At 37.1% G+C, this 20,687-nt stretch overlaps 2 protein-coding genes across 2 annotated transcripts in view; both read right to left on the bottom strand.

Moving 5' to 3' along the window:
- si:dkey-28b4.8 (sarcoplasmic/endoplasmic reticulum calcium ATPase 2) overlaps nucleotides 1-15,297 on the bottom strand; it is a 34,871-nt gene extending 19,574 nt beyond the window's left edge. The window contains exons 1-13 of the mRNA XM_052126968.1: nucleotides 14,855-15,297; nucleotides 12,877-12,996; nucleotides 12,669-12,686; nucleotides 12,224-12,306; nucleotides 10,004-10,108; nucleotides 9,685-9,823; nucleotides 6,569-6,735; nucleotides 5,665-5,820; nucleotides 2,199-2,340; nucleotides 1,728-1,894; nucleotides 1,465-1,553; nucleotides 548-650; nucleotides 317-448 (exon numbers count right to left, since the gene is read on the bottom strand). Coding sequence (XP_051982928.1) covers nucleotides 317-448; nucleotides 548-650; nucleotides 1,465-1,553; nucleotides 1,728-1,894; nucleotides 2,199-2,340; nucleotides 5,665-5,820; nucleotides 6,569-6,735; nucleotides 9,685-9,823; nucleotides 10,004-10,108; nucleotides 12,224-12,306; nucleotides 12,669-12,686; nucleotides 12,877-12,994 — 1,419 coding nt within the window. The 5' untranslated portion in view covers nucleotides 12,995-12,996; nucleotides 14,855-15,297. The remainder of the gene's footprint in view (nucleotides 1-316; nucleotides 449-547; nucleotides 651-1,464; nucleotides 1,554-1,727; nucleotides 1,895-2,198; nucleotides 2,341-5,664; nucleotides 5,821-6,568; nucleotides 6,736-9,684; nucleotides 9,824-10,003; nucleotides 10,109-12,223; nucleotides 12,307-12,668; nucleotides 12,687-12,876; nucleotides 12,997-14,854) is intronic.
- Nucleotides 15,298-18,929: 3,632 nt separating this feature from the next.
- Nucleotides 18,930-20,433, bottom strand: pold4 (DNA polymerase delta 4, accessory subunit). The gene is made up of 5 exons (XM_052127485.1): nucleotides 20,291-20,433; nucleotides 19,941-20,042; nucleotides 19,730-19,819; nucleotides 19,189-19,300; nucleotides 18,930-19,081 (listed from the first exon to the last, which is right to left on the bottom strand). The coding sequence occupies exons 1-5, from the start codon at nucleotides 20,310-20,312 to the stop codon at nucleotides 19,057-19,059; spliced, it is 351 nt and encodes a 116-aa protein (XP_051983445.1). The 5' UTR covers nucleotides 20,313-20,433; the 3' UTR covers nucleotides 18,930-19,056.
- Between the last annotated feature and the right edge of the window lie 254 nt (nucleotides 20,434-20,687).

The following is a 20,687-nucleotide window of genomic DNA, read 5'->3' on the forward strand; positions in this document are numbered from 1 at the left end:
TACATGTTTAGACCAGCATGAATACAATTTTAGGCAATATTTGCAACAACTGGTGTACTCACAGGGCCATGCGGTTCACCAGAAAAACTTGTCAACTAAGGCGCAACTCACACAGGATGCATTTTTGCAATTTGTAAAAAAAAATGTAATTGTGGGTTAGTGTACAGTACAGTTCATAGTACATTAGCAACGGTGTTCCATTGATCAGTTGCACTCTTTCTATCTGTTTTAATCCGTCCTGTATAGCATGCATTACCTACTGGTTTAGCTAGTATACAATGCAAGGTACCAGCATCCGAAACACATGAAGACTCACCGAGCAGCAGGCTGTGGCTCTTTCAGCAAGTGTGAGGCCTCTCAGGTCTGTGTCAAACACGTTCATCTTCTCCACCAGACAACACAGAGCTGTTTCAGTTGCCTCTCCTACTTTCTCAAACACCCCTTTACTCTGTGATTTTGAGCGAGATAGGGAGATTCAGAAAGAATGAGGACTGTATTGCATCATAACATCAAAATAACTAAGTTATGTGTACATGTCTGCACACACCTCATTGTAGTCCAGTGAGGAGTCATTACACAGGGCACAGATAGAGGCCATTTCCACCAGACCCTCATACTGACTGCAGCTTACTGGTACCCCATTCTTATACCTAGAACAGACAGAAACACAGGGTGGGAGGGTTTGGAGGAGGACTGCATGAATTAAGGAGAAAATAATGGGTATAGTGAGAGAAAACGATTGATTAGGAAAAGAGAATGAGGGAAGAGCGAAGAGCCACGGAGTACGAAGAGAACACCGCAAGTTAGTTCTGAAGAGATCTGAGAGTTAAAGGTATGGTTCACCCAAAAATAAAAATTCTCTCATCATTTACTCACCCTCATGCCATCCCAGATGTGTATGACTTTCTTTCTTTCTTCTGCTGAACACAAACAAAGATTTTTAGAAGAGTATTTCAGCTCTGTAGGTCTATACAATACAATTGACGGAGACCAGAACTTTCAAGCTCCAAAAATCACCAAAAGGCAGCATAAAGTAATCCATATGACTCCAATGGTTAAATTCATAACTTCAGAAGTGATATGATAAGTGTGGGCCTCCTTTTTTTAAATAAATCTCTATTTTCACTTTCACATTCTGACAGTGAAAGTGCAAGTAGAGATTTATAGTGAAAAAGGATTTAAATATTATTTCTGTTTCTCTCCCAGAGTGATTGCATCCCTTCAAAAGAAATATGGATTACTTTTATGCTGCTTTCATATGATTTTTGGAGCTTCAAATGTCTAGTCACCATTGACTTGCAATGTATGGACCTACAGAGCTGAAATACTCTTCTAAAAATTCTGGCATGAGGGTGAGTAAATTATGACGGAATTTTCATTTTTGGGTGAACTACCCCTTATATGCTAGCAACCACGAGTGTGTGTTTGAGTCAGTGAGTGTCTTTAGATGTGAAATAAACTCACACATCTCCTTCAGGGGCGTAAGTAGATCCAGTTATTGTAAACTCATTCAGTAGACACCTCTCACCCGTGACAATGTCCACAATAAACATCTGAACACACATGCACAGCCACGCAAACACTCACAATTAGTATGTTCAAACAGAGAAGTATCATTCCATGTTATTGATTTTTAGAATGTCTGTTAATAATCCCAAAATATTATATATTCCAAAATTAATCTGTTAGAGCTATTTAAATATTCTATATTTCACTATCTCTCTCACCCTGCAGACAGACATCTGGTTGGTGGTGAGAGTGCCTGTCTTGTCAGAGCAGATGACGGAGGTGCAGCCGAGTGTCTCCACAGATGGAAGGGAACGGACTATGGCATTTTTGCGGGCCATGCGACGTGTGCCAAGTGCCAGGCAAGTGGTGATAACAGCAGGAAGACCTGTAAAACAGTTGAAAAGACTTCAGCAGTGAGTTACAAGAACAAGTGGAGCAAACCGTATTTCACCCTAATAAGTATAAACCTAATAAGTGTAACCTTTTTGAAAATCAAGCTTCTATGAAAAATTATAGAAATGTTAGTGTTGATTTAAACATTTTCAAATTGTAGGCATATTTAAATACTATTTTATATGAAAATTAGCAGCTATTGGTTAATAGTTGAAGGACAAGTGTTCCTGAGAAAAGGACACTGTAACCATTTAGCTAAAGCAGAGAGAAAGAAATATAGTGTAACATTTGCACACCCTCAGGAATGGCGGCTACAGCCAGGGCCACGGCGATCTTAAAGTAGTACACAGCTCCACGCAGCCAGCTGCCTCCATGCACAGGGTCACTGAAGTGACTGATGTTAATAGCCCACACTGCCACACAGATCACTGTGATCACCTTCAGACCGACAGAGAGAGAATGATGCAAGCAAAATAGTTACTTTCTACAAAACCTCTGGGCCTTTGTTTGGAAATTATAAATATATTTATTTATTAAATCACAGAGGGTGTATACAAAATAGAATACTATAATACTGGACTATATACGGGAAATCGGGGCTAGTTGTCACACAGGGAAGTTGTCACAAATCTCAGTAACAATAAGTCAAAAGTCCAATTGTGCAAATGTGTGTCATCAAAACATTGTTCTCACAAAGGTCAACTTGTGATAAAAGATTTGTATCTTTTTCCCTGGGCAAGAACTGTGAAAATGTTTCAACTGGTATGTGTCTATGCAGAAAATGAAATTGAAATATTTACTTGAGTAAACACGTGACAGCTAGCCCTGGTCTCCCTTATACTGTATTTTGTCAACTACTATAGTTTTTCAAATACACTATAGTTTTTAAGTAGTATGCCCACAGAATTGTTGAAAAATAATGCACACTCCAAGGTGGTAATGCGGACACAATGTGAAGCGTGCGTGGATGCCGTAGAGAATAGCGTGAGCCTCAACACATACTAACGCTCTTCGCGGCAATGCTCACAGCAAGCCACGTGATAAGATGTGTGGGCTGACTGTCTCAGAAGTGGAGGCAACTGAGATTCATCCACCACCACCCGGATTGAGGTGAGTCACTGCACCACCACAAGGATTTAGAGCGTATTGGGAATTGGGCATGCCAAATTGGGGAGAAAAGGGGAGAAAATCCACACACACAAAAAAATTGGAACTATCAACAGAGGCTTGCGCTGTTGTTAAGCACTTATTGGAGTAAAAAAGGTAGAGTGTGTGTGTGTGTGTGTGTGTGTGTGTGTGTGTGTGGGTTTAAGTGGTTTATGATGACAATTTTGTAGGTTACAAACTGGTAATTACAAGGGTATTATGCTATAAATGTGGTTGATGAGGACATTTCTAGTGTCCCCATAATTCAAATCACTTATAAAAACAAAAAACACATACTAAACGATGTATTATTGAAATATAATTTTTTTTTATGAGGATTAGGTTTAAAGGTAGGGTTAGGGGATAGAATCTATAGTTCGTACAGTATAAAAATCATTATGCCTTTGGAGAGTCCTCATAAGAATAGCCACACCAACGTGTGTGTGTGTGTGTGTGAGACAGAGATGTTTAGAGCTCACATGTGTGATTACCTGTGTTTGCAGCGGCTCTCGTCAGCAGTTACATTGGCAGCAGCAGCATGTTAGTGTAGCTTTTTTGTAGCTAAACAACTATTTACAAGTTAACCCCACTGAGTGGCATCGGTGATATGAAGCCAATTTGTTGTTCTAAAGTATTTTTGTGTGTCCATATACAAGAGTGTGTGTTCAAGCAAGTGTTCAAGAGAAGGGGAGCGTGAGGGTGCTTTCCACATATATTAATAGTTATTTTGGATTATATTGAAACTGTTGTATTGATCAAGTCGCGGGGTGTGTTGACATCAAGGGTGTGTTTGTTGGTCATGACACAAGTCTCTGTGTATGTGTGTGTGTGTGTGTGTGTGTGTGTGTGTGTGAGAATTTGTCAGTGTGAGTGTTGGTATGTGTAAGAGAAAAAGAGAGTGGGAATGCAAGGGCACTTTCCAAGTTAAATTTTAATAAATGTAAGATATTATAGACATTGTCATTCTTATCTGATTTACTGAAAGGTGCTATAAGCGATTTCAGCCGTTCTACTTCCATGAGACTGAGCTGTTGGATTAGCCAAATTAGCATCTTTCCAAAAGCCGAACTCCAAAGATACCAAAAAGAGCTTTCTGAGAGCAGAAGTGGATGTTAAAAACAACAGCAACAAAATAGCGCCCTCAACTGACAACTGTTATGAGCAACATTGCATAAAAACGGATTATGCCTTAATAATTGGCTGCAACTACAATACTATGAGAATGCACAAAATGAGTGACAGTCAGAAAAAAGCTGTAGACTGTTTAGAGAGTATAGAGCTGTAACTGAGATATCTCATGACACTTATTTCATTAATATCTTTCAGGGAGTAGGAACATTTTTTGCATACCTTTCCATGAAAAAATAAATAAATAAATACATAAATAAATCGTTTACAGCACCTTTAACCGATGTGTTTGTTTTACGGTATATTATTATTTTGCTGTGGTAGCCTGTACGGCTGTTTGACATAACGTAAATAATTTGGCGAAGTGATATGGAACCGTTACGCTTCAAGACATGTAACTTCTTCATAGTGGTGCGTTAACTAAAAAATTATTGCACACCTTAGGACATCTGTCAACCAGTTCGAATAAAGCATTCAACAGACCCGAAGTATAAGAAATGATAAGTGTGTGTACTATATTGATGACTTTTGCATGCTGCAAGTTTCAGAAATAAATATGATTATTTTGCATTTTTTATCCAATTTGGTTTAAAATATATTTGGCCAGTTTGATCAAGTAATCAATAAATACAGAGATGTTAAAATCTCTGTTAATATTACTTCCAGTTCATTTGTCTAACTGGAAATGAAAGTTCAAGTCTGTATACTGCACATTTTGGCAATTCAATAGTTTGCATGTTAATGTAATTCTTGAATAGAAGTGAAGGTAAATAGATTTGGCTTGCTGTCCATAAAACAGGGCTAGACCTCAAAGGCCTCCACTCTACATATGCTTACTCTAGAATTAAATGAATGAGCATGCTCCTCCCAAACATTGTTTAGAAACCCCATATATAGCAAGTCATCCACTCTAGGTATTCCATGCATGCAATAAATTTGCATATTGTGCACAGTATAAACACTGCATGAAACAAAAAAGGTTTACCAAAAATGTGCTATATTAACTGGTTTGATTGAAGTAAAAAATATTATTAATTGGTAACACTTTACAATAAGGTTCCATTCATTAACATTAGTTAATGCATTAGGTATCATGAACTAACAATAAAAATAAAATTGTTCATTGCAAGTTAGTGTTAGTTCATAATGCATTAACAAATGATAACATATTCAACGTTTGATTTTAAAAATGTATTACTATACATTGAAATTAACATTAAACAAGATTAATAAACGCTGTAAAAGTACTGTTCATTGTTAGTTCATGTTAACTAATGCTGTTTAACTTATGTTAACAAATGGAACCTTATTGTATATGCTACATATTTATCATGTCTTAATCAACCTGAATCCATTAAGCTCCTCAAATGTAACATTTAGATGTTACCATTTTTACAGTGTACTGGAAAAATATGGCGCTATTCTGAACAAAGAGTGCATAGCTATTGGAGAAACAAAATAAGTGAAGGTAAGAATGAACAAAAAAACCTTTGAGAGTTGCTCTCCAAACTGGTCTAGTTTCTGCTGCAGAGGGGTTCTCTCTGGATCAGTGGCTGCCATCTCATCTCTGATCTTCCCAATCTCTGTTTGTACACCTGTGGCCACTACCACACCTATCGCTCGCCCTGCTGCAATGTTTGTCCCCTAAATAAACACATGCACAGACATACACAATTATAAAATGCATGGAAAGGGTTGAGATAAGAAACATTGTCATTGTCAGTGACAATAACTGCGGTTGTCGCATCACCTACAGTAGTTACAACAAGATCAGAATGTATCCAGAAACTAAAATGAACACTTTTCAATTGCAGCATTAGCTTTGGCAAGTGAGTAAACATAGTTAAGCCATCAAATCAAAATAATCTCATGGTTCACTGATTGACAAAATGGCCTTTGTCATAGGAGCAAAAATATATTCAATATTTTTCATAAACCGAATGTAAAATGCAATTTCATGGTGCTCAAGAGTGATTTAAAAACAACAACAAAACAACTCATTTAGGATAGATCCTTCAGGTTTCTGTCTACTGCTGTCTTTAAATGGCCAGACATCTATTAGACTTTCTCAGCAGAGCCTTTGAAGCTTGTACTCTCTGGTCATTATCCATTGAAGAGCTCAAAGCTTTGTGATGTGATGACTCAGTCCACAGCCATGTGGGAGCAAACAATACGAGTGATATTTTATTCAACACAGGGCTGGACATAATCCAGTACCATACACCCAGTGTTATCAGCGAGGGTTCTTGGACCCCTGGGGGTCCATGCACTCACTGTACAGGGACCATGGACTGATATATAAAGCATATTTTCTCTGAAAACAAACAAAAAAAGCCAAACATATGCACACATGCACACATGCACACACATGCACACTTCAGCAAAGTCTTACAGAAAAGAGCATGTTTTTCTTGTCCTGGTTGACGGCACGTGGGTCAGGCACTGGGTCTGTGTGTTTCAGGATGGATACAGACTCCCCTGTTAGGATGGACTGGTCCACTCTGAGAGTAGTAGAGCGGATTGAGGTCAGTCTGATGTCTGCTGGGACTTTATCACCAACTGGAGAAAAAAAGAGGGTGAAAAAGAAAGCATAAAAAGAGGGCAAGATTTTGCGTCACTGGCTTAGAATATGAACTAAAAACATAATTAGTGCTTCTTCAAATAATCTTACAACAGACCTCATTCTTAGATTAAGAGTGTTTTCTCTTTATACTTAAAATATCTTAATATTTTAATAATAATAATATTTTATAAATCAAAATATTTACTTTAGAGCAGCCTTTGACACTGAAGTTTTATTAGGAAACTATGATTTACTGAATGAGTTCTGTTGTGTGAATTATATTTAAATAAAATACTCACCACTAAGTCTCACTGTTGCATTTCTGCAACATTTAGAAAAACTGCCTCATATTTATGTAAGTTTAAATTTTTGGGGTTTTGCTATTTCTATCACTAAACACAAAAATTATATAAAAAAGTAAGAAAAAAACATTGTAAAAAAAAGAGAAAAAAATATTTTATATTTTATATATATTTTAATTGTCAATTTTGCTACAGTGAATCTCTGATTGTTTAACAACAGCACTGCTGATTAGTACCTCATACATTGCAATCTATCTTTAGAAACCAATGTCAGTCAAGACACAGGTGAACGATGCAAAAAAGGACATCAAACTTATTTTTATTTATTAGCTAAAGGATTCTAAAGATAGACCTTTGAGAGACCTTGTCTTAACTCTTCCTTTCAAATCTGTTGATTTGAGTTACTCAATACACAGGGAGTGGTGGTGGTGTAGTGGGCTAAAGCACATAACTGTTAATCAGAAGGTCACTGGTTCAATCCCCACAGCCACCACCACTGTGTCCTTGAGCAAGGCACTTAACTCCAGGTTGCTCTGGGGTGATTGTCCCTGTAATAAGGGCACTGTAAGTCGCTTTGGATAAAAGTGTCTGCCAAATGCATAAATGTAAACATAAGTAATCTACTACAAATGACTGATTCTCTAAAAATATTGTATCTGATTACTTAACCTAAAATGTAATCACATTATTAATTATTTTACTTTCTAATTTACTATTTTTTTGGTTTTCCTCTCATTCAAAATGTCTATATTTTCTCTTGATTCACTGTAACACCCTTCAGCTATTACAGAAACGCTAACAGACATACATATTAATTAATATATTAAATGTGATTACTTCGTAATCGGATACACCCAACACTGTATATGTATGTTTTTAAATGGATAAGGAGATTTACTTTGAAGTAACCAAATTTAAATTACAAATGTGACTGAAAAGAGAGATCAAATAAGGTTGATTGCCAATTAGCAGTAAGTGCCAGCTATAAATGAGGTCACACAATTAGAACTTTGATTTTCAAAGCAACATGAGGCAACTAACAGAGTTCTAAAGACAAAAATAATAGGTGCCCCAATTGCAGATGCATCAGTTTCCAAGACTGCAAGACAACTTGATGTGTCCCCACAGACTCCAAAGATGACAACATATGCCAAAATTAGGAAAGCACCAATATTGAAAGCTGATAATTATCATAATGGCTGATAACCAATAAATGGTAAATTTATAAATGTTTGCTACTTTGTCACGTAACAAAAATAAAAACACACTAACAACATACATGTCTAAAATATATGGTCACAATATATCATGCATCAGTAGTCAAAACTTGATTGCGGACAAGAACAGTGGCAACAATTTAAAAGCTTACCAACAATGGTGGTTAGATATTTCTCAAAAATGCACAGAATTTAATCAAAACCTCTGTGACTTTGTAAACCTGGAATGTATGGTAGTCCTGTCAATCAGAAACTCTTTTTATCAATGCACAAATAGTACCTGGTGTAACTAGCATAAAACCCAAACCCCAATGCAATGCAATTTTTTTTTATTCAGACATACAGAATGGATTTGTTTGGAGAAAAGCCACAAAATGCCTTCAATCCAGAGAGTCTGTTGCCAATTTTTAAATAAGATGGGGGACTTGTGATGGTTTAGGCAGCAATCTTGTGGGAGTCGTTAGATCAGAGGATCGCTCTGCCATAAAACATTAATTGGGAAGCATTAAACAGTGCCAAATAAATCTATTTGACAATATTTCACTGAACTGTGGGAACGACTGGCTTTTTTCTTGAGAAAATGTCCTTACTACAGCTGTACTCTCTGCGATATCAGCAGGCAGAGAGTTTTGATTGACTTTTACAAGCAATGAGGACATGGCTAACTTTGTCCAGCAATGTCCTAAAATGATCTCCTGGGATAACCTTTTCAACTCATTACTTTTTTATTTTCTAGTAGCACAAAAATTACAGAATGCAATTACAACATAATTACAAATAAATCAGCAAATACACTCACTGAGAACTTTATTAGGAACACTATCATCCTAATAAAGTGCCCGACGTGGTCTTCTGCTGCTGTAGCCCATCTGCCTCAAGTTTTGACGTGTTGTGCATTCTGAGATGCTATTCTGCTCACTACAATTGTACAGAGATGTTATCCGAGTTACCGTATAGCCTTTCTGTCAGCTCGAACCAGTCTGGCCATTCTCCGTTGACCTCTCTCATCAACAAGGCATTTCCGTCCACAAAACTGCCACTTACTGGACGTTTTTTATTTTTGGCACCATTCTGAGTAAACTCTAGAGACTGTTGTTTGTGAAAATCCCAGGAGATCAACAGTTATAGAAATAATCAAAACAGACCATCTGGCACCAACAATCATGCCATAGTCGAAATCACTGAGATCACATTTTTCCCCATTCTGATGGTTGATGTGAACATTAACTGAAGCTCCTGACCCATATCTGCATGATTTTATGCATTGCACTGCTACCGCACATCTGGCTGATTAGATAATTGCATGAATAAGTAGGTGTACAAGTGTTCCTAATAAAGTGCTCAGTGAGTGTAAATACCAAATGTCAGAAACCAATGTATAAATGTCTGTCATTAAATGCATTATATTGTGGCACAATCTGATTACCTGCCACCTCCACAATGTCTCCAGGTACAATTTCTCTGGCTCTGACCCGCTGTACACTCTTCCTGTCCTGTCTGTACACCTTCCCCATCTCAGGCTCATATTGTTTTAGTGCTTCAATGGCATTTTCTGCATTACGCTCCTACAAACACACAGACACAGACGCACAATGACAAATCTGTATTGCATGTTAGTTTCAAATAGAAAGTTCAATCGGTCTTACAGTAGAATAATTATTTCCTTAATATAAATCCACCCTTTAACAACTAGCCCAGTTAATTTTAGCACATTTAACACATATCTAACAATTTACAGGCTATACCTGCCACACCCCTACAATGGCATTCGCAATGAGAATAAGAAGGATGACAAATGGCTCTACGAAGGCTGTGATGGTTCCTTCACCTTCTTCAAACCAGGCCAGAGCCTGAAAGCGAGAGAGATTTGAGATGTGAGAATTAGACTCAGAACATGGACAGTGCAATTGATAGTCAGAGCTGTGGAAACAGCATAATGTAAACTGTTTTTAATTTCCACACAATGATTGTGCAGAAATTAGCTTTGAACCTTACTATGCAGTATTTGTGTATGAATGGAGATTTTAGATGAGGTTCTTACATTGTTCTCTGTTGCTTGTGTTTTATGGCATGTATGTTTGGAATATGTGAATATAAAAAAGGTTGTGTTATTGTTTTGTGTATGACAGTAAACACTGTCTATGATTTATACCAAAGTCCATTTATGGCAAGTCTGTTCACTTGGCAGTCATCTTGGTAATGTAGATGTTTACTTTGTAGGCAATAGGCATACAAGTACAGCTTCTATATTTACTTGAATGGGAAAGACAGAAATCTCCAAAACCTTTACATTTCAATAATGTATTTTGAAGTCAGCAGTAAAATCTGCAACAAAGTTATCATGAATTTAGTTTAAGCTCTAAAAATTTTTTAGGCTGGTCCAATAATGTGTGTTCTGGAGTAAACAAATATTGATGCCCCTATAAAAAAGGTAATTGGCTCTTTTAATTGAAAGGCAGGACTTTCATTCCTATAGCTGCCATATTAAAGGGGTCATGTCATGAGGAATAACATTTTCCTTGATATTTTGACATATAAATGGTCTTCTACTTTAAAAACATACTGTAAATTTCAGAACACAAAACTTAATCCCCAATGCAATAAAAGCATTTATCGAAATCAAGCTGCAAAAATGCCTTGTTCTCTACTTCCATGACTACCCTATGTCACCCTAGTGGTTACTTTAATTCTACAGCTCAAAAACATTAACGTCTACTAAAAAGCATCGCACCCATGGCCCCGCCCACTGATGCTTCAGTTCGTTCACAGAGATAGATATTTTATTGATATACGTGTCGCTTTTAAAAGAAGTGGTGTCAAGTTACAACTCCTAAGAGGAGAATCAATATCCGTCATTCAGCTGCTGCCTCTTGCTGGGTCATGAATGTTTTCTTTCGTCTGTCTGCGCTACTTTGAATTGTTGGTGTATGAAAATATGCACTGGATGGACATCTTTGACCATTTAGATGTCTTTCCGGCAATGTGCATTTCAGTGCAGGATGAAACTGGAATGCGTCTTCAGCATATTTCAGCATGGATTTTTTTCCGCAATCAGCATGGATTACTTGTGAACCAGTATTAATACGATTCAAGCTTTGCAAAGGAACTGTTTTTGAAAGATGGGGCAGTTAAAAACAGTTAGAAAACAGTTCCATTCTTGAATATTTCAAATGTCATGACTGTTTGATAGTTTATGGTGCTGATATTCTGTCCGTAGATATTAACTTTCTAAAGTGTTTATTTATGATATTGCCAGTAGTAGTGCCAGCATGTGCAGTGCAAAATGGAACCGGAAATCTGTTTACTGTCGGCGCAACCATACGCGCCGCAACAGATGCTTCCATGGTAGACAGCATCATTGATTATAATTAATGCTATAGCCTTTGAAGCGATGTGAGTCATGTCCAGTGTAGACAGGGTGGAAATGTTAACAGTTGAGCTTGAACAGTTTAATATATTCAGATGCAATGCATTGGATTTGCATTATGTGTAACCCCTGAAATTTTGTTTTATAATGTTGTGGAGCTTGTTCATTATCCTCAGATTGAGTTTCAAAAATGGCTGATGAGGAGCTGACCGATTTTAGCCAGTCAGAACAGTGGGCATTTATGCTGAAGTTTAAAGGAGGCACTTAAGCCAAAACCAAGTGTTTTCAGACAGAGAGCCAGAGACAGGGTGGACAATAATCATATATTACTAAATGTTTTAATGCAAAAAAGAAAATATATATATTTTTTACTAACATTATCAGTAGACCTCAGGGAAGATAATAAAACGAGATATATATATATATATATATATATATATATATATATATATTTATATATATATATATATATATATAAAAATAAAATAAATAAAACATTTCATGACCCCTTTGAGCATTACTATTCAATCCATTAATTTTTTAATTTTTTTTACAAGTGGTCCAACTCTTTCCAATTATTTTGTCCGTTTATACTTACAAAAGAAATACAGGCCGCAAGAAGGAGAATCCGAACAAGCAGATCCTCGAACTGTTCCAGAACAAGTTCCCATAGTGACTTCCCTGTAAATACATACCACACAAACAAAGAGGACACGGTTTAAAGAGAGGCACACGGTCACTAATGAGTATCAACAAAGTTTCAAAATCACCTTCCATAAAGTGACTAATAACGTACAGAAAGCAAAAATCTTTGAAAACCTCAACAAGCACTGTATTTCTGACTGACATTTAATCAAGATTTGTAAAGCAAAAAAGCTAATAAAAACCTCTACAAACTTCCTCAAGGGAATCCAATAATAACTCCAATTAGCTACACAACTAGCATCCCACATGCAACCAAGGTAAGCTCCGAGAGGTTTTTAGCACAGAGAATATGATGAAAGCTCTGCTAATAATTACACACACCCAGAGGAATGTCTCACCTTCTTCTGCAGGTAACTCTGTGGCACAGATTGGAGCAAAATAAAAGAAAGGATAAGGTATAAGGTTAAATTAAATCTCATCATTACATATTTGTTTTTCATATTGCACAAATCACTTGTATGACATGTAATAAATGCTGTGTTGTGTCTGCCTTTTGGCATAAGTGATGCTTGTTAGGTTGTGCATTTGCGGAGTAATATACAGTACCATTCGTGCCCCATCGTTCCCTACTCTTCCTTAACTGCTCAGAGCTCAGTCCTGTTGTCTCGTTGACACTGAAATATCCCAGCACCTCCTCAACCGTCTTAGTATGGGCATTGTCCATCCCTATAGAAGAAAAAGAAGACACTTTTACATTTCCATGCAGGTCTCTGTGAACATTCTTAAATGAATGTTCCAGGTTCAATACAAGTTGATTGAGCAAGCTCGACAGTATTTATGGCATATTGCTGATTACCACAATAATAATGTGGACTTGTCCATTGTTTCTTTAAAAAATAAATAAATATACAATATTGTGATTTTATCACACTAAAATCATGTTAATACATATAATGTTTATATCTTGTGGCTATACTTTGAAACAGCATGTATTTTAAAGGAATATGCCACGTTCTGTACAAGTTAACCTCAATATTGGCAATTATTATTATTTGTATTTTTTTTTTTTACCATTTTTCAAGTGACTTATACCTCCTTTTCTTTTAAAAAAAAAAAAAGGCAAATATCTGGGTTCCAGTGAGGCACCTTCAATGGAAGCAAATCCGTAAACATTAAAATACTCACGGTTTCAAAAGTATATCCACAAGACATGAACAATATGCATGTTAACATGATTTTAGTGTGATAAGATTACTAACCTTGTGTGTGTAAATTTATATCCAATTTAACATCTTCATTGCCATGATGATGTACTACTGTTAATAAACCCTAAAACAACTGTAAAAATAATGATTTAAACTTTACAGCTCAAATAATACATGAGTTTTAACAGAAGAATTAATGTAAGTGCTTTTATAAAATGATATGCGTCACATTTCTGCATTTTAACCCTTCAAAAATTGGCCCCATTCACTTGCCTAACTGTAACCTCGATTTTTGCATGTTTTGAAGAAAAGAAGACACGAGTCTAAATCATTTTTGGTGGTAATCAACAGTTTAAAATGCTGTAAACTGATCTTAACTTGTGTTGAACCCATAATATTCCTTTATTGTTTATATTTTTATTTTATTGGCTCCAACTCAAACCACGATTTTTGCTTTTTTAAATAAACAAGGTGCAAGTTGGAATTATTTTTTTAGCATTAGCATATGCCACAAATGCTTTGCTGAGCCAGGAACATTCATTTAAGTTAACTTTCCATATTAAAAGGAGTACTCAGTAATTGGTTTCCAAAAAGTGCTATTCCTAAAGAAATAAATTGTATGTTTTTTTATATTTGTAGAAAACCATGACCGCTCACGTGAGATAAAGACTCCAATCATACAAGTAACCTTATAAAAGCTGATTAAATATACATGGAGAGAGTCTCCTCATGGGAGCCGCCATGTTAGGATCACATGACCAGTCGAATACTATTTGCTTAATCTCAGTAACCACCTTGTCATCGGACATTTAAATTGATCATGGCTGACTGTGAAGCGTCAATTTCTACAACGGCATCCTTCACTGAAAACTTTTGTATTTGAATGATTCTGCATCCACGACGACATATTTAAAACAAATTACTGAGTGCATGTAAACAGTATCTTTACAAATCGGGACTGTGTAACTGCTAAACAAACGTGTTTATCCAGTTATCTGCCTAAATAACTCCTGATGCGCACCTGTAACCTGCAAATTATTCAGGTGATTTTTTTTTTAGGAAAATATATTTCCTTCAACGGCATTAGAAGACGCATGCAATTTAATTTCATAAGAGACTAAGTGTTTCCATAATATTTTGCGGCGTGGCTCATTTGAAGGTGCAAATGTAAACAACAGAGACTCATTTTAAACCGTGAATTGTTCATTTTGCTGTCAAGTTTGTTCATCAGCTGACTGGGCAAAATCCGCACACACACCGCTGATCAGATCCCATCTAAAAAATGACCGATCCTGCAGGCACAGTGATCGATATTTCCCTCTCTATTTGACTGTACTGTAATATCAAACACAGCATGATGCTGACAACAACTTACTCACCAGTAGAACTGCAATTCAGTCCTCTGCAAACCAATACCTTCCGTTATAATAAACCTTGACCTTGCGACAATAGAGAATATCCCAAAAATAAGGCAATGCTGTGTTGTATTGTAGCTCGATCTATCTACTGTTCGAATCCAGCAGGGCCAAGAGAGAGAGAGAGACAGAGAGATAGCGCTGTTCAAGGCAAATTATGGTTTTCTGCTATGCGATTTCCTACTGATTTCAGCATGATCCGGAAAATTCTACAGAAAGAATCCAGCCAAATGAATCACGACTGCTTTTTTGAGTTTTCGACGCTGTCAATCAAGTCTTGCTGAATGTTTACTTTGCCGGTAGTATTGTAAACTGCGAAGCCGTTGGCGTGCGTATTAATCCTGCGCTATCTCCATAACCGTCGCTTTATTTAATACTAGGTCACTGGGCGACATTATTACCGTAGGTGCTTTATTAACGTTGCAGCTCTGCAGCCAGTGAGCATTCAGAACATCATCTTGACGGATGGACTGGCAAATCATTTTCATTCTCGTTTTGATAATCCCGCCTTCTATCTCTTGCTGCAGGAGGGCGGGGCATCCATCCGCACTGTAGCGTTCTGTTTAGCCAGTGACCGTTGCATGCGACAGCATACGCCGAATCATTTGACATTTACATAAACCATTTATGCCACGGTAATGTTAAGTGACGCGATAATGAGCCAATGAGTCTATCCAAGGAGGCGGGACAACATAATAATAAAGGTCAATAATAAAGCCCTTCCCCTGCATCCATCTGTCTGTCACTCAAGTAAGGTGTGCTGTAGCAAACGACGTGAGGCGTTAGTTCAGGGATACTGGGTCATTATTATATAGTATGTGGTCAATATGACAACCCCACCGTTGCAGTCTTCTTATTCTCTTGCACCGAATTCGTTCAAACACACATAATCCATCTTCAAAGTTAGCAGAGAAATTCCCGTCAAGGGCGACGGTGTGGAAAGGGATCTGAACTATTTCTATTGCAACCATAATTATTTGCCCTAATATCGGTTGCTAATTAATATCATTCTCTCTTGAGAAGCTGCTGTTATTCATATTATCACTGTAAAAAGTGGTAACCTGCATTTGTTTCCTTAATGAGATATTTAAACTCCTAAACGTTAAAATTCGATTTATTGGTGTAATCTAATGTATTCTGTGTTGTTAAATAATATTTTTGACTTGAAACAAACCAGTTAATTAACATGTTACCACATGAAGCACGTTCTTTGGGTTATCATTTTTACAGTGTAGATACAGTGAGGAAAATAAGTATTTGAACACCCTGCTATTTTGCAAGTTCTCCCACTTAGAAATCATGGAAGGGTCTGAAATTGTCATCGTAGTTGCATGTCCACTGTGAGAGACATAATCTAAAAAAAAAATCCAGAAATCACAATGTATGATTTTTTAACTATTTATTTGTATGATACAGCTGCAAATAAGTATTTGAACACCTGAGAAAATCAATGTTAATATTTGGTACAGTAGCCTTTGTTTGCAATTACAGAGGTCAAACGTTTGCACACACTGCAGGAGGGATTTTGGCCCACTCCTCCACACAGATCTTCTTTAGATCAGTCAGGTTTCTGGGCTGTCAGCTGAGAAACACGGCGTTTGAGCTCCCTCCAAAGATTCTCTATTGGGTTTAGGTCTGGAGACTGGCTAGGCCACGCCAGAACCTTGATATGCTTCTTACAGAGCCACTCCTTGGTTATCCTGGCTGTGTGCTTCGGGTCATTGTCATGTTGGAAGACCCAGCCTCGACCCATCTTCAATGCTCTAACTGAGGGAAGGAGGTTGTTCCCCAAAATCTCGCAATACATGGCCCCGGTCATCCTCTCCTTAATACAGTGCAGTCAGCCCTGTCCCATGTGCAGAAAAACACCCCCAAAGCATGATGCTACCACCCCCATGCTTCACAGTAGGGATGGTGTTCTTGGGATGGTATTCTTCTTCCTCCAAACACGGTTAGTGGAATTATGACCAAAAAGTTCTATTTTGGTCTCATCTGACCACATGACTTTCTCCCATGACTCCTCTGGATCATCCAAATGGTCATTGGCAAACTTAAGACGGGCCTTGACATGTGCTGGTTTAAGCAGGGGAACCTTCCGTGCCATGCATGATTTCAAACCATGACGTCTTAGTGTATTACCAACAGTAACCTTGGAAACGGTGGTCCCAGCTCTTTTCAGGTCATTGACCAGCTCCTCCCGTTTAGTTTTGGGCTGATTTCTCACCTTTCTTAGGATCATTGAGACCACACGAGGTGAGATCTTGCATGGAGCCCCAGTCCGAGGGAGATTGACAGTCATGTTTAGCTTCTTCCATTTTCTAATGATTGCTCCAACAGTGGACCTTTTTTCACCAAGCTGCTTGGCAATTTCCCCGTAGCCCTTTCCAGCCTTGTGGAGGTGTACAATTTTGTCTCTAGTGTCTTTGGACAGCTCTTTGGTCTTGGCCATGTCAGTAGTTGGATTCTTACTGATTGTATGGGGTGGACAGGTGTCTTTATGCAGCTAATCGACCTCAAACAGGTGCATCTAATTTAGGATAATAAATGGAGTGGAGGTGGACATTTTAAAGGCAGACTAACAGGTCTTTGAGGGTCAGAATTCTAGCTGATAGACAGGTGTTCAAATACTTATTTGCAGCTGTATCATACAAATAAATAGTTAAAAAATCATACATTGTGATTTCTGGATTTTTTTTTTTAGATTATGTCTCTCACAGTGGACATGCACCTACGATGACAATTTCAGACCCCTCCATGATTTCTAAGTGGGAGAACTTGCAAAATAGCAGGGTGTTCAAATACTTATTTTCCTCACTGTATGTTACAAATATGCCTTAATGTAAAGCTTAATTTAACAGTTAAAAATGCACAAATTAATGTTATTTCTATGCAAACAATTGTGGTAACACTTTACAATACATTTACATTCATTAACAGCATTAGTTAACTATCAATGAGCAATACAGCATTTATTAATCTTTGTTAATATTAATTTCAACATATAGTAATAAACTTTTAAAATCAAAAGTTGTATTTGTTAACATTAGTTAATGCACTATGAACTAACATGAATTAACAATGAACGACTGTATTTTTATTAACTAACATAAACAAAGATTAATAAAAGCTGTAAAAAAATATACTGTTCATTGTTAGTTCATGATACCTAATGCATTAACTGCAGTTAACAAATGGAACCTTATTGTAAAGTGTTACTCAGCTGTCTGCAAGTGATCAACAAGTGATCACAGACATAAAATCCTAAAACACATTCCTATTTACCATTTTTTCTGTATACTTCTGAAACTCTTCTATGTCAAGTATGTGGTTTATGTACTAAAAATGTATACTTGCTGAGCACTTAATTAGGAACTCTAAGGTCCTAATAAAATACCTGACGTGGTATTTACTTTTATGGCCCATCTGCCTCAAGTTTCGATGTGTTGTGCAGTCTGAGATGCTATTTTGCTCACTATAAATTGTACAGAGCGGTTATCCGAGTTACCGTAGCCTTTCTGTCAGATCGAACCAATTTGACCTCTCTCATCAACGAGGCGTTTACGTCCACAGAACTGCCGCTCACAGGACGTTTTTGGCACCATTCTGAGTAAACTATAGAGACTGTTCTGCATGAAAATACTAAGAAATCAGCAGTTACGGAAATACTCAAACCAGCCTGTCTGGCACCAACAATTATGCCACTGTCGAAATCACTGAGATCACATTTTTCCATTAACTGAAGCTCCTAACATGTATCTGCATGATTTTATGCATTGCACTGCTGCCACATGATTGGCTGTTTAGATAATCACATGAATAAGTAGGTGTACAGGGGTTCCTAATAAAGTGCTCAGTGAGTGTAGGTTTTTTTTATATTAACCATTGAAATCAGACTAGAATTTCCTCAAGGTTACTGTACCTTTAAAAAGACCATAGAGTTACAGTATATAAACTTCTAATAAGATGCATATGACATAAGAATGTGTGTGGCAGATACAGTACAAAGTACACCATTGTTAAGGAAGAATCAACATTAATAGCATTTGGATATTTTTTTTTAATAAAGTGTAGTGTAACTGGTCAAACACTTGGTACAAAATGTCAAACAATCAAAAACAAAGACTATTTTCTTTCCTTCCACCAAATTCTGCCTTTTTCCCTGTTCTTCAGAGTGGATAGTCGCTCCAGAGACTGAAACACAGACAGAATGACAAGTATAGTGACACAAGATTTGACTTGTTCTGTTCCTTTCTGCATGCATAAAAGGGAGAGATCATATGAGTGTGTGTTTGTGATACCTCTGTGTGTACTCTCGGTCAGTTTTCTCCTTCAGTAGAATGTCTTTAATCTCCTGTGGGGGATCCATCCCATGCAGTGCGGCCCTCTCCCATCTCTGCAGTCGACTGATCCCTAACACAAGCACACACACACACACACACACACACACACACACGGACAAAGCTGGTGATACATGAATTCAAGACCTCTAAGTGAAAAGACTGACAGTTTTTAGTTTTGTATAATACAGAATACAGAAGCCACATTCTGTATTACATAACATCAAACAGGAATAACATCAAAATCAGAATGAGCTTTATTGCAAAGTATGCTTACACATACAGCAACAAGACAGAGATAATAATAAAAAAAATGTATACAAATAAAAATAAGACAAAATATATATATATATATATATATATATATATATATATATATATATATATATATATATATATATATATAGGTTATATATATGACATGGTTTTCATTTACTTAATAAACAGCATCCTGCAAACCTGCACATGACTGATGGTTGATAAAAGGCATGGCTTACAGTACCTGTGCATGGTCCGAACCTCCAGTCCAAATCAAACTTCTTCAGCTCCAGTAGTTCTTTTTCTCTTTCACTCAGCTGTGGGGGCTCAGGCTCTGGGTAGTAATAACATGTTTGTTACATAGTTACAAAACATGCTCCAGTTTAGAGATAACAAACCAATTCGCTTTGCATACATCTACTTTTATTTATATATGCACATGCACACTGTCCCACCTGCTCTTGGTGGCGAAGGAGACTTGTCTTTCTTGCCACCTCTCCTTGCTTTCTTTACAACCTTATATGTGTCGGTGATGAGGCCACGCTTAGGTGTCATATCTGAAATGAAATATTGTGTGATTAAACATTTCAGTTAAAGCATGTGTCCTGGGTGAACATGACAATTCCTACGTTCCAATGCATTAACAATGTAAGTGTAGCATGCCCATGATCCATTAAAAACAAATAGCATGAAAATGGTCAGCAAAGGTGGTCTAACGATCTTATGCAATGAAATCAACAATGCTCCCAAAGTTAAATACATGTGCATCAGATATATGTAATCCACTACAGAATATTTACCACACCTAAATGTTGCTGGACAGTCATTTGATCAGATGATACTCTATTTTCGAAAACTGACAGCAATCTTCAACAACGGGCTTTTTAGACGTTTGCTTTGTGGTTCGTTTACAAAACAATGACTGAAATGTAATACCAAGGGAGGAGCCACGCACGCTGCGTGATGACGTCGTTATAATGACCTATAGCTTCCCCTGGCAAAACTCTATTGTATTTTGTTGACGGATTATGTTTGTATATTGTTATGTATATTTTGATAAGTAACTTGTGATTTGTATCCTTTTTTTTGGCAATAAAGATGACTTAAAAAAAATAAATAAAAAAAAAGCTGCTCTCCGCATATCCGCGCATACTGGATAGTGATGGGAAGTCCGATTCTTTTCCGCGAACCGGTTCATTTCA

The sequence above is a fragment of the Xyrauchen texanus genome, chromosome 5 (assembly GCF_025860055.1).
Source record: "Xyrauchen texanus isolate HMW12.3.18 chromosome 5, RBS_HiC_50CHRs, whole genome shotgun sequence".
Taxonomy (NCBI): Eukaryota; Metazoa; Chordata; class Actinopteri; order Cypriniformes; family Catostomidae; genus Xyrauchen; species Xyrauchen texanus.

Coding starts and splice junctions, on each gene's coding strand:
- pold4 (XM_052127485.1), bottom strand. CDS start 20,312: ATGACTGTCCAGCAACATTTAG. Junction 19,820..19,940: donor TCCTTCGCCACCAAGAGCAG/GTGGGACAGTGT, acceptor ATTACTACCCAG/AGCCTGAGCCCCCACAGCTG. Junction 19,082..19,188: donor GACCGAGAGTACACACAGAG/GTATCACAAACA, acceptor TCTGTGTTTCAG/TCTCTGGAGCGACTATCCAC.